Source organism: Erpetoichthys calabaricus, chromosome 1 (genome assembly GCF_900747795.2).
Source record: "Erpetoichthys calabaricus chromosome 1, fErpCal1.3, whole genome shotgun sequence".
Lineage (NCBI taxonomy): Eukaryota > Metazoa > Chordata > Cladistia > Polypteriformes > Polypteridae > Erpetoichthys > Erpetoichthys calabaricus.
In genome coordinates, this window is record NC_041394.2 from 82,834,114 (window position 1) to 82,848,944 (window position 14,831).

General features: G+C 37.5%; 1 protein-coding gene across 1 annotated transcript in view; it reads left to right on the forward strand.

Annotated features, from left to right (window-relative positions):
* Positions 1-757: 757 nt before the first annotated feature.
* Positions 758-14,831, forward strand: part of bbs1 (Bardet-Biedl syndrome 1) — a 71,201-nt gene continuing 57,127 nt past the window's right edge. The window contains exons 1-2 of the mRNA XM_028803014.2: positions 758-913; positions 9,651-9,727. Of these exons, the coding sequence (XP_028658847.1) occupies positions 888-913; positions 9,651-9,727 (103 nt within the window). The 5' untranslated portion in view covers positions 758-887. The remainder of the gene's footprint in view (positions 914-9,650; positions 9,728-14,831) is intronic.

The following is a 14,831-nucleotide window of genomic DNA, read 5'->3' on the forward strand; positions in this document are numbered from 1 at the left end:
TAGCATTTTACAACCGTGTATTATTTGGTACGGCGTGTTATATATTTTTTAAATCGGATGGTGTATTTTATTATTCTGTTAGAAGACTGTTGTCACATGTATGCATTACAATGACAATAAAGTATCTTATTTTATCTTATCTCACGCACACAAAACAGTTTAGAATTAGCCATTTCGTCTTACCGGTATGTCTCTGCGGATGTCGAAGCAAACAGGAGCCGACGGAGGAAAACTGACTCGCACACACGGAGAACATGCAAACTACACACAGAAAATGAGCCGAAGCTGCCTAAACTGCTACGCAAGCTGAGAGGCACACGGCGTCGCCCCGCCTTCTTAATGACGCCTGATGTAACGGCTTTTGGAGCGGTACCTTGGGTTACATTTTTTTTTTTTGCCTCACGACTTCAAATTCCGGACCAGTCAATGTCTGTAATTTTTTTTCCTATAGTCTAATTTCCGTACCTTTCCACCCCCTCATAGGCGTGCATATCACTGGTTTATTGACAATTCTGCATTAGCCGCGTGTGAAGAATGTTTTACCCACGGATGATCCCTTCTCGTGCCTAGCACTGTTGGGTTTGGCTGTCTTTCCTTTAATTCGAGTAAACTGGTTCAGGCAATCTATGGAACATTAAAACTGGAAAGCGTCACTTTTGCTAGGAATATGCTGATGACAGACATAGACTACAGTATATGTAAACATTGCTAAAAAGGCGGAACCCAATGTGAGTGCACATGTTTTCAGTATCCCCGGGAAAGGTTTAAGTGAGGGACCAGAGTGTTGCTGCTATAGAGACGAAGCTAAGCTTATCTGATGAGCGGCATACTGGGAAGGCATATTGAAAGAAAACTGTCTAAATAAAAGGAAGTTCAAGTAGCTTGCAATGTCTGGGTCTGAGAACAAGGATATGTAAGTTTTTTTTGTTTTTTTTCTGCACAACATGAAATTTTCGGAAAACCCGAACATACTGTTTGACTGCAGTAAATTTGACGACGCAGCAAAGATTACTGCCCTTTCGAGCATTGGTTTAAACGATAAGCGACTAGTATGTTTACTGTCATAATCCAAGTTGTTATATCTTTTGTTTTACTCCTTACACTTTCGTTGCGTATTATCCTTATACAGGTGCTGGTCATAAAATTAGAATATCATGACAAAGTTGATTTATTTAAGTAATTCCATTCAAAAAGTGAAACTTGTATATTAGATTCATTCATTACACACAGACTGATGTATTTCAGATGTTTATTTCTTTTAATGTTGATGATTATAACTGACAACTAATGAAAGTCCCAAATTCAGTATCTCGGAAAATTAGAATATCAATTAAGACCAATGCAAAAAAGGGATTTTTAGAAATGTTGTGAATTTCCCATTGGGATTAATAAAGTATCTATCTATCTATCTATCTATCTAACTGAAAGGTATGAACATGAAAAGTATGAGCATGTACAGCACTCAATATTTAGTTGGGGCTCCTTTGGCCTGGATTACTGCAGCAATGCGGCGTGTCATGGAGTCGATCAGTCTGTGGCACTGCTCAGGTGTTATGAGAGCCCATGTTGCTCTGATAGTGGCCTTCAGCTCTTCTGAATTGTTGGGTCTGGCATATTGCATCTTCCTCTTCACAATACCCCATAGATTTTCTATGGGGTTAAGGTCAGGCGAGTTTGCTGGCCAATCAAGAACAGGGATACCATGGTCCTTAAACCAGGTACTGGTAGCTTTGGCACTGTGTGCAGGTGCCAGGTCCTGTTGGAAAATGAAATCTGCATCTCCATAAAGTTCGTCAGCAGCAGGAAGCATGAAGTGCTCTAAAACTTACTGGTAGACGGCTGCGTTGACCTTGGACCTCAGAAAACACAATGGACCAACACCAGCAGATGACATGGCACCCCAAACCATCACTGACTGTGGAAACTTTACACTGGACCTCATGCAACGTGGATTCTGTGCCTCTTCTCTCTTCTTCCAGACTCTGGGACCTTGATTTCCAAAGGAAATGCAAAATTTACCTTCATCAGAGAACATAACTTTGGACCACTCAGCAGCAGTCCAGTCCTTTTTGTCTTTAGCCCAGGCGAGAGGCTTCTGACGCTGTCTCTTGTTCAAGAGTGGCTTGACACAAGGAATGCGACAGCTGAAACCCATGTCTTGCATACATCTGTGCGTGGTGGTTCTTGAAGCACTGACTCCAGCTGCAGTCCACTCTTTGTGAATCTCCCCCACATTTTTGAATGGGTTTTGTTTCACAATCCTCTCCAGGGTGCAGTTATCCCTATTGCTTGTACACTTTTTTCTACCACATCTTGTCCTTCCCTTCGCCTCTCTATTACTGTGCTTGGACACAGAGCTCTGTGAACAGCCAGCCTCTTTAGCAATGACCTTTTGTGTCTTGCCCTCCTTGTGCAAGGTGTCAATGGTCGTCTTTTGGACAATGGTCAAGTCAGCAGTCTTCCCCATGATTGTGTAGCCTACAGAACTAGACTGAGAGACCATTTAAAGGCTTTTGCAGGTGTTTTGAGTTAATTAGCTGATTAGAGTGTGGCACCAGGTGTCTTCAATATTGAACCTTTTCACAATATTCTAATTTTCTGAAATACTGAATTTGGGACTTTCATTAGTTGTCAGTTATAATCATCAACATTAAAAGAAATAAACATTTGAAATACATCAGTCTGTGTGTAATGAATGAATCTAATATACAAGTTTCACTTTTTGAATGGAATTACTGAAATAAATCAACTTTGTCATGATATTCTAATTTTATGACCAGCACCTGTATGCTTACATCACAAGCAGTTGTTGTGTAAATGCAAGTAAGCATTCAGTGTGCCAGTCTATTGACATATGATTGACAGATGTTCTTTACAAGGCCGTTATATTTAACATTATAAACGGGAAAAGTTATTTTTGTACCCAATAAAAATCCAGTGTGGCTTCACTGACAGATAAAGATTCTATATAATATTTATATATGTTAAGTCATAAACGGAAAAAACAACGTTAATCTGTTATAGTGTACAAATACAGCTTATACTCCTGCAGATATGCTTATGTCTAGAAAGTGTTTATTGTACTTGTTTCGACATTTCTGTTCATGCCTAAAGTGTCGACCACCTCACCTGCTCAATTTTTTAGTTGCAACTAGCTATGTTACTTGTCGAATACTGGTAACAAAATACATTTTAAAATATTTGATATTTAATATCTCTTGTTCTACATGTACCCGCAGTGTTTGTGCTACACCTTTTCTCGGTATCCTCATGTGTCTCATCCTCTCTCAATTGCATTCCAATAAAGCCTGCTTCTCAGACACTGTCATTTCGTGGCGCCTTGCTCACCTCCTATCTGCTATTTGAATACCACCGAGGGTAGATGGGCCCCAATTACCCCTTGTGAAGACATCATTTATAATCTTGTGAATACTTAACTTCTTTGAAAGTGACTCAATCCAACATCACTTGGTGCGGTATTCACTCCTTTTTTGTAAAATTAAAGAAAAAAAGGTCACAATTAGGAATCGAAGTTTACACCCCTAATGTAACCCAACCACTGAACCACCAAAGCCAAACTGACGAAGCCACCAGAGTGCTCAGGAGGACCAAACACACACACAGAGTAGGGTTTTATTATATACTGTAGTACTGTAGATAGATAGGTATCGTGCATTTGTGCTGAGTGAGCAGCATGGTGGCACTGTGGGTAAGCTCTTCTGCCTCTCAGATACAGCATGCAGAGTTTGAATCATATGCCTAATCATTTACCCATGTGTAATGTGCATGGTTTCTGAGTTTACTTGGGTTTTTATATATATACTAGCGGCAAGCTGTCTCCCGTGGCTCCGCCCAGGTAGTCGTGAAACAGGACAAACTTTAGAAATCAATAAAAAAAATTGTATTGCGAAAAATTTATATTGATAGCTTTCTTATCCGAGGGCCTCTTGATATACAGTATTTCTGGTTTTGCTGTCACGGCCGAGAATGTAGCTGTGATCTCTTTGCCAAAAATGTAAAAAGTTGGCAAGGTATCTCTGGCCAAGTGGAAGGTAGGTACACTCCAACGTCAAACATTGCCACTGTATCTGATTTTGTTCAGCTTTGATAGAAGAGCATCCCCCGTGTGGGGAGAAAACCATGTGGCCGTGATATCACTGGTAATGAGCAGGTACCGTCTAAAACACACGTAACTGTGATCTCTCTCTCTCAAAAACGTCAAACGTTACTCTTTAACAATCTCTAGATGATAATGTTTGCTGAACAAACAGGTATTGCTAGCTAAGCGGAGGCAAGGTATGCTCAAACACGTGGCGAGAGGTATAGCAACTCAAACAGAGGCTGGCACGTGAGTGAGGATGGCCTTGCCTGGCTCCCTACTCCTGTGGTCCCACCTCCCCCTCCCCTCTGCCCACAGCCCGTCTCTCAGATTCACGCAAATAAATTGGTGCCACAACTGAACTATAACACTCCGCACAATGAGAGGAGTCATAAAATCAACCGGAATGTACAAGCAAATTATAGAAAAAGCCCAATCTAAATCTGTTAAGTAGTTCTCTTGTGAAAAACGACAGACAGACAGATTTTCCCATGCAATTTTACCAAGAATGAATTAAAATGTATGACTTTTTTATTAATAAATATCACACATCTGTATACCTGATATGCTCCTTACTACATTTCAATGCTCATATGACCTGAAACTTAGTACTTTGCCTGCTTTAATCACTCCAAATGTGTAATATCTCACAGTATTTTGGAAACATTTAGTAAAAAGGGACTAACAAGTAATGTATTTGAACCTGTTGCTTTTTTCACTCCTTTAAAAGTCATCTTAAAATCCACATGTTTGAGACAGCATTAATCTGTGTTATGTTGGTCATATTTGCAAGTAAAGTTCAAATGTCATTATACTCTGTGCAGGTGACCATACAAATACTGGTAGTAGATATTCAATACTGAGGGCTGCAGGTGTATATGTAAAGGATTGTTAACATTTATAGTGAGTACATAACATTTTTTTTTCTTAAAAAAAGTAAAAATGTTGGGCACACAATGAATTCATGGAATTGGCAGATTGCCTTTTATTTGTCTATGCCAAGTTTAAATAAAATGTGCATAGACTGATTCTGAGCAGAGGAAATAAAATATATGCATTCTTCAGTGTTCCTAGGAAGACTGTTTTTTAATTACAGTTGATTTTGCACTCCAAATTCATTAATGTATTGTCAAAAGCTCTATTTAATTTGTATAACAAGAAACCATTTACTGATTTTTAGCATATTGGCACCTTGGCTGGAGATGTGTTTTTTTTTTTGTCATTTATCATTCTACAAGAATTAATTTTTGCTATGAACAGCCGGATTATAAAGCACAGGTTACCTTTAGGTGTGTGCAGGGACTAGAGCTGACCAACCGCACACGGGGCCAGTTACATCAAACACTGTTACCAGTATGTGTGGACTGCAATCAAGTTGTCCTCCATTTTAAGTCCATTTGTGAGTACATGACACATGGTTTAGGAGTGATTATGAAAAGTCTGTCTGACAGGCATTCAAAGAGTTTTGTCCAGAATGATGTTAATTTGGTGCACTCCTGAAATGTGGCTCAGTGAAGCTCAAGCTAGATTACAATGTTTGGATTTTGCTCTGGATACATTTTAGACAATAAACACAATAAATGTGATCAATGAAACATTTTAAGTTGAATAATTGAATGCTTTGCACATCTTGAGCTAAGGTATATTCTATGCATGGCTGCCTTCCACTCCTTCTCTGAGATATTAAGTGAAACATCCTTTGTCCCACCTGGTTTCTTTGAATGGGAGATACTTTAAGATGTTCTTGTATATTGTTTAGGTGCTGTCTGAGTCTTCAAGACTTATCAGTATTTCGTCTGAAATAGAAATAGGTAGAAGGTGTGGAAAAGTGTAGAAGGTGTGGAAAAGTCTGTTGGTTCTTTTTAGAAAATTTCTGATTTGAAAGTAGTGGAAAATTGTGATGCTAGGAGGTTAAATTTGAAGGGTAATTGTTCATAACATGCAAAAACATTAACTATATACAGTTCTTTAAGTGTTTTCATTCCAGACATTTTCCAAAGATTAAAATTTTGATATATGATTCTCGTATAGAGGAGAACAAATAAAAGTTTCTTTGTCTTGAAATGCATTCTGCATTGGTTCCATATAGTGAGTGATTGATGGACGGTTGGATTATTGATATGGCATATAAAAAAGTACAGCAAGATTTTATTTCTATTGCAGACCTGACTTGTGTATATTCATCAGTTTTTGTCAATTTCCAGGACTTTATAGCTTGTATATTTGCCTCCCAATAATAAAATTGGAAGTTAGGTAGTGCCATGCCACCTTCTGCTTTAGATCTTTGTGGAGTCGCTTTTTGAATGTGTGGACGTCTCAAATTCCATATAATAGAGGTTATAATTGAATCTAATTTCTTAAAGAATGATTTGTTAATGTATCTAGAGATGTTCTGATTTTAAAAAAAAGAAGCTAAGGAAGGATGTTCATCTTGACAGTATTGATTATCCCTGCCAACATGAGAAGGAGGGTAGACCATCTGTTGATGTTGTTTTTGATTTTTTTCTAAGCTTATAGCAAAATTATGTTGAAAAAGATCTTTATACTTACATTTTATGTTTACCCCTAGATTTTTAAACTGTTAGATATCCAGTCTAGTATTCGGTACTGGAGAGTTCACTGGGAAAACAGCATTTTTTTTTTTCAAATTGATTTTAATTCCAGATATCTTTTATAATTCTTCAGTGCATTAAGGACTACTGTAAAGATGTTTGTGGGTCTGATGTATACAGTACCATATCATCTGTATATAGTGAAATTTTCCATCATGTACATAATTAGCGAGTCAGATGTAGTTAGCATTCTGCTCCTATGAAGCTAACCACATAATGTGACATACCGAATGACTCACAACTACTCTGTGACTAGCTACGATGAAATCGGTTTGATTTTGTTTTTAGACTGAGTAGTGGGGTTTGTGCACTGGAGAGCAGACTACCATTTATTGGTCATCTGGTAGTTCAATGCATAGATTGTAGCTACGAGGAATAAAGAACATATGTGTTTTGAACCTCACAAATAGAAGAGAAGCTTGTTTATAAGGTTGGTGTCATCTGTTTTACATGCTGTAACAGAATAGAAATAAGAAATAAAGTAAGAGATTGCTGATGAACTCACCACAGCTGTTAACCCTTTGAACAGCTCCAGCTCTGTCAGGATGCATGGTTTTGGCTATTGGAAAAAGGGGCGAATATGACTGCACTGGAAGATCAGCTCTCAAGCTGGTGAATGTGACATAGGCTGTGATGTTTAGTCATGTAATTTGACATGGTGCAGCGGCAAGATCAGTGAGTGTGATTGACAGATCTGGCATAACCCAGGATAATAACTTGTGTAATGTGACATCATCTTAACCATGTTAGAAAATGGATGATTAGATGGACAGAAACTGGTGATGTTATAGTCTTGGTAGTGAAGGATTGTCAGTGGAACAAAATAAAACACGAAATTAGCATGTTGAAAATGTGACATCAATCTGGGCTACTACTGATGTTTATGATTTAAATAACTATAATTACATTTTGCCACATATCTCCTAAATTTAATTAATTTTAAATGAAATGTGCCACAGAGCTGGATATTTGTTACTGGGTACATGCAACCACACTGGCCATTTGAAGTTAAAAGTTGGACTGGGTGTCTGTAGCCACTACAAGAAAACTGGGCCATCTGGTAAAAGATCACTCATAAATGTCCCAAAGTGAGCCATTGGAACTAAAGGAAATGATGCACAAAATGCTTATCTCTATGCCTTTATTTCAGCGTTATTGAGTGGTTTACTGTGTCTATTTGCAGAACAAGTAGCAGTGCATCACACACTAAAATGAGAAACATGAAGCAACAAACAGAGAAGCTGAAAAAATATTTTAGTTTTGGACAAAAATAATACTTCTAATTATTGCTGTTAATGGTCAGATTTACAAGACATTACTAAACAAAGACATAAAAACCGTAATGCATACATTATACCACTTCAACGGCATTTAATGGATGAGTCACCCTTCTGATGTTAATGGTGAGCATATTAATAAGTAAACTCTTGGCTTACACAGCATTCTTTAGTGTTTTTGTCACACTTTATAAAATGTCTACATTCTCCTTTTTCCTCCATTAGTTGTTAAAGGAACTGTCCAAACCTACATTTGAGTTTGTCCACTCTAATTCTTTTGTAGTGTTTGTGACTGTGGCTACCAGGAAATTCCTGTTTCTGCTGAGTTTTGATACATCCAAGCTGTTATTTTGAAGCTAACCACTGATTTTTTTATATTTCTTCCTAATTACTAAGGGCTTGCTATTTAACTATTTATGAGTTCCGTCAAGGAATACTTTGCCTTATAATTTTTTACTATTTTAAAACATAGAAAAATATACACCCTGTTAAATAGTGCTCAACCATGGATGTTTACTAGAGCCCAGAGGGTGAGAATCTATAAGGCAGGCTGTCAAGCTAGGGACAGGAGAAAATAAATGATTATTACTAGGATGTGTTCTCCACTGTATTGTCCTTGACAACATCAAAGGGTGAAGATTGGTCCTACATACTATATTAGGAGCCTCGTCAAAAGTCCCTCTGGCTTACATCCCATAGTGAGAATGCCTAAAGTAGAATATTGAGTCCATCCATCCTTATTCACATAAGGTCAGACAGCACAGAAGCAGCTTTGGTACTTAGCTGTGTTAATGGAATTCAGGACTTGGGGCTATTGACAGATTATGATTTGTCAGAGAGTTCTGTGCCTTGGTAGCCTCGGGACTTTATGGAGAAACTATGACATAGTAAGTGCCGTGAGGTTGCCACAAGTATATGCTAAAAATTAGTATGTGCAAGTATATGCAAAGCCAACAGTTTCTGGGGTAGGAAAGTTGGCCAAGAGCAACACGGAGAGATGAGAAGAAGAAAAATTGGGAAATGCACTGAGGAAAAGAGTCATACTGTTGCAAAGCCACAATGTTGGTAATAATAACAAAAAAACAAACGAAACATAAATCATATTTTGATTATTTGTTTTATTAAATAATTATCCATTGTATAATCCTCATTAGGCCGTCCCAGGAAACCCCAGTTGAAATTCAGGGAAAAGAATGCTACTCCACCAATTAGAATGCTCATCCTTTCTTTCCTCCTTTGTGTTAGCTGAGGTGCTCTGTCCGTTAGTTTGGGTTGTGGAAGGCTATGAAGTCCACAATTCAATCGCCCCAAGGTTGAGCAGTTCAGCAGCTATAATGAACCAGTGTGTCTAGGGCCCAGCTGTTTTTGAGTTCTCAAATGCCAGGGTGTGGTAATGCTTTTTTTGTAGCTTTGAGATAAAGTAGGTTAAATGGAAACTTTCAGTGCCAGTTGACGTTAAGAACAAAGGTCAGTAATAAACAGTCTATTGATTTCCGGAAACAAACATAAGTGTTTAAAGTCTCCAGATTGAACTGGGTCCCGTGCCTTCTTAAAGTATATTGAGATGCAGGCTTTTGTTGATGAGATTTTATTTTCCAAGTTTTATACTTTTTCCATCCCTGATTATCAACAAGTGATAACTTTTTTTTTTTTGTCTTTCAGTAATGAAGTCAACTCCAAATGGTTAGATGCTCATTACGATCCAGTGGCTAATCTTTATACTTTCTCCTCATGTGTAGGTAAGGATATTAATGTAGCTGTTATATCTGAAGGAGTTCAAAGAGCATCAGGTTAAAATCCTAGGACGCTTAAGGAGATTTTCAGTGCTGTGAATGTAGTAGCCTTCCCAGAAAAAAAAAGTTTTGGAAAATGAATAGCATGAAAAATGTAGGTGTAAGTTAGATGTTATTTTTATGATGTTTATATTCTGCTTTGTTGCAACAGCGGTTAGAGCTACTAACTAACAGTTCCAGAAAACTGGATTTCTTCCCTAATCTGGTCTGTGTAGAGTCTGCACATTCTCCACATGTCTGTGGGAGTTTGTGTCTGGGTAATTTGGTTGTTCTCTCACATTCTGGGTAAGTGTATTTTAAGTGTGATTGTAACTCTGAAGTAAATGTGTCCTGCTGTGGTCTGAAACCCCATTCATTACTGGTCCCAGCCTTGTTCCTGTTGATGCCAGGATAAGCTGTGGCTCCCCATACCCCTGCATCATAGGAGCAAATGGTGAATGGATATCTCACAATTAACATGACACACTTTGTACCAATATTAGTTTCGTACAAGAGGCAGATACTACAGTATATGTTTTTTTAAGCTGTCATTTAGTTATAGATGAAAAGTTTTAAAAAAAATCCCAGCTTCTCCACTTTATGTGAAGATTTCTTAATTGTAAATGGCTGCCTCAAGCCAGAGCCAAAATATAAAAGCTTTAAAGAAAATTGTGCAGAAACACAAGTGCAGCTGGATGTGGAGGTTTGCTTTATGTGCATGAAACATTACATGTGCAGTGTAAAGGATCTGCAAGAATGATAGATGCTCATTAATCAGCACTTTTTACTGTTCAGAACTTATGTCAAGGGAGTCGTGTGCACAGATCCTGATTACATACTGCCAGAGGTGCGGATTATTTTTGCTGTTAAGACTGAGAACTAAAACAAAAGGTAGACATTGTGGATGGCTACAAATTTAAAATGAGCTACATTACATTTTCTGCTGTAAATTGAAATGGACAGTTCAAAATTTTTCTATTCTTTCCTCTGTATTCTAGATTTGGGAAATCAATACTTTTATAAATTGGATGGAGCAGTTTGTAGCTGTTTAAAGTAGATCAGGATTAAAGCATTAATGGTGCCTGTTTACATGACTTTATAAGAAGGATCTCCTTTGTTAGAGAGTCATTTTAACAGGGACAAAATAAACTTTGGACAAATTCTACAATAGTGCTGTCTATTTACTGGAATATTCATTTTGCTTCATCGTACAGTTCTCACTGGAAAAAACAAACTTGCCACTGTTGCTGCATACTTTTTAACGTGCATATCCTTGTCAGTCCACATCTGTTTACCATAGCTTATATCTTTCTTTGAGTTACACAAGGTAGTGTTTTTCTGTAAATAAATTTAGTTGACTTCTACAGAAGGTGGGAACATGCAGTTTGCAACGCAAGCCTTCATGTTTGTAGTTATACAATAAGGTTATTTTGGAAAATTCTTATAGCAACACACCCCTCTCCCTCTCTGTGAAGACTTCTTTTTTTGCAGGGCATGAATCTCCTTGACAGAGACACGTTACATGTTTAGAAGATTTGTTATTGAAGGTGAAAGGGTGTAACTGTTCATAGCTGTAACCTGCTGTGACGTGTAAAAATAGGAGATTAAGAGCAAGGTATCAATCAGTTGTAGAGCACTGAATGTAAGAGGAAATTTATTTTTAACTCAAAACAATTCAAACACAGAAAGATGGATTGGGAAGCAGTTTACACATATGCATAAACCTGGGCAGCTATGCAAAAAAAACTAAAATGGTGCCATATAACTCTAAAAATGTCAAGACTTATACTTTCTTATTTAGTATTTACAATGGGTTCTCCTAGACGATATGCTGGTTATCTGTCATCTAGCCTCACACAACTTCTGAACTATACAATCGGACCAGTTTAACATGTTCAGAATGAAGTAGCCCCCATTGCTCATTGCTTGAGTTACATCAATTCAGACCTCCCTTCTTATACTGCTGTACCTTGTGAATTTAAAAAGTAATTATTAAAAAATTGCTTGTAAGGTAAAGGAAAAGTGATTACTGGAATTTAAAATTTCATTTCAGTTTAAAGATTTACATAGTGTTTACAAAGCTTTTATCATTATTTTTTTTTTTTTTTTTTTTTTAATTTATCTTCTGGTTTCACATGATCGTGTTCAAAATTTCATTATCCACTGGAAGCAGTATAATTAATTCAGTTTATTCTTATAAAATTCATTTCCACTTATAAGCTAGAAGTGCAATATTTATTATTGGAAATCTTATAATCGTTAAAATACAAATTTCATGCCACATAAACACCATGCGCTATATAAATAAAAATATACATATTTATTCATAATTAAAATCCTGAGAGCCTGTGATTGTGCATTAGATTAGGAAATTCTACTCTAGTACATCATATGTTCTATTTCCTACAGGTACTTCAAAAAAGAAAACACTGTGATAAAATTATAATTCAAAAATTGGAAACATTTTTTATTCGTTCATTTCCTGTGTAGCGGTCAGGGGCCGCTAAGATTCACACTGTCAAATGTGACAGTGATTTATTTATTTTAATAGAGGAGACCCCAGGAACGTCCCCAGCCTTGGATCGACCCACACACACTCTCTACAGAGACCAATAACGCACACTGGGAAGGGTAAACAATTAAGAATATAATGAAACAAAATTAACTAAATGAAAACATTAATACCACCCCTGACCCCTTCGGCGATATTACATTTAACATATATACACAAACACCACACAGCAAAGTCCATGAAAACCAAACCGGATGAAAAATGGGAGGTGACGAAATTAAGTCCAGCGATCTGTAGGTTGAAAGGGTGAAGGAAAACACAGTCCTACCAGTAGTTGCTGAAAGGATGAAGTCGGATGGATTGTTCAGGAGCGCTCCTTTTCTTCCAGGAAACCAAATGAAATCCAAACGCAGTCCTCAGAACACAGGTAGACAGACGAACCAGACCCCAACAAACGAATACAGTCCAGGACACAATGATTAAATATGGCTCAGTTAAACAGCAGGCAGAACAACCGAGAAATGCAACATACCACTTATAACAACAAAACAACTTTTCTTCCTTTTGCCCTCTGCCCTCCTTTTAACCTCCTTTGACCACCTTTGACCCCAGCAGCCCCTGACAGGACTGCTGGGAAATGCAGTTGTTATTTAGTAGCACTGCTACACCTGACTCAGTACTTTACTGGCTGTTCAGTATCATCAGTGGATCAACAGTTTTTTTGGATATGTCACTATTAAGATATCACTTTATGATGAAGTAATATTTACTACATTCTTCCCTTCTGAATTACTCAAGCCATTTAAAGTTAGTCTTCTTGAAATGATAATGAGCAGGGTTTTGACCCTTATTATTTTTAAATGACATTTAAAGGCAGGACTTTGACTTGGCTCTTCAAGGAGACTTATGTTAATCATAAGCCTCTGCATTGTTGTTGTGGCAGTTTGCTTTCCTTATCAAATGCAAATGTCTCCTCCAGTTTTTACTTTTTTTTGGAAGAAGAGTGCCCCGATGAAATTTGTGTCGCTGTTCACAAAAGTTGCCTACTTTCTTGCCCATTTAAAGGTCCATTTTTGCAATGCTGATCTGTGAACTTCACCTTTAATTGCAGTCACTAACTTTGACTTATTCAGAGTCGGACTTCACCTAATGCATCAAATAACACAGCCTACCTTCTTAATCAGCAGGTTGATATGGTGGGCCTATTTCCAGCCCAGCACTCCATGACATCTAAAATCACACTAGCCATCAGAGTTGTAGAACATGTAAAGGATGTCATTACCCATGTTAAAGAAACAAAATCGTCTATGGGGAAAAAACAGTCTGCTTTGCCCTTTCTTATGTAGTTCCTGTTTGTTATAAGACCCATCCTGCCTGTCATTGACATAGACCCCCAAGTACTTATAGTAATGTACTACTTCCACATCCACTCCCTGAATAGGGACTGTGCATTAAAGACCTTTTGTACATTAAAATTCAATAGGCAGTTCCTTGGTTTTGCTGATGTTAAGTTGCAGACAATTCTCTTTTCACCAAAAAAAAAAAAAACAAACAAAATGACCTTAACTCCTGGACTCTGACTGATCCCGCTTATCAGTACAGTCTATTAATGCAGGATCCTCTCTGAATTTCTAAAAAATTGACATGGTGTTATATTTATAGTCTGAGGTATACAAAGTGAAGAGAATAGGAGACGGGACTGTCTTTCTTGTGATGAATCAGTGTTTCTTACATTCATATCCGTGACACAGTCCCTGAGCCTCACATACAGTACTGTGGTCTGAATGATAGATAGTCCCAGGACACCAACAGCTGCATATTTGTGAGTTTCTTCCCCTTGACAGGCATGGCTGGATGGCATTGTAGATACAGAAGAAATCAAAAACATAATTCTCACTGTGCTGCCAGTTTTGTCCAGATGGGAATAATCCTTGTGGAGCAGATAGATAATTGCATCTTCCACTGCAGTCTTTGTCAGACTGGCAAACTGTAGTGGGTCCAAGTGGTCTTGCCCAAGAAGACTTGTATTGTTCAGAGCTAGTCCCTCGAAGGTCTTCATAATGTGGGACCAATAGGCCAGTGATCTGAAATCAGTAGGTAAAGAGATGCCTGCCTTACGAATGTGATGACATCTAGTCTTGTGGCTTTTTCTGTGTGTAACCTCATCTGTTGTCTTCTCACTTGGTCATCAGTTATGGATAGCCTATAATGATGGTTATGGGTGAACTAATCACTATCCGTACCAGTTAAAATGGTAGGAGATGTTGATGTAGTAGGTGTGATGTGGAGGAACTGGCCATTGGAAGAAGGTGGTGATGGAAAAAAGTAGGGTTGTACCAAAATTTCATACCTTTATATTATATGAAGAGAAATGTTGAAATTTCATACCATTTTTGATTCCCAATACAGTATATGATGTAACAAAAAAATTTAAATAAATTGCAATTCTGTATGCATTGAAATCTTAACATTGATGGAACCAAGTACTAGAAATTATAGTTACTAAATGTAAATATTTCAAGTAGTGCAATCTTTTATAAAAGGTAAGAGTAAAGTACT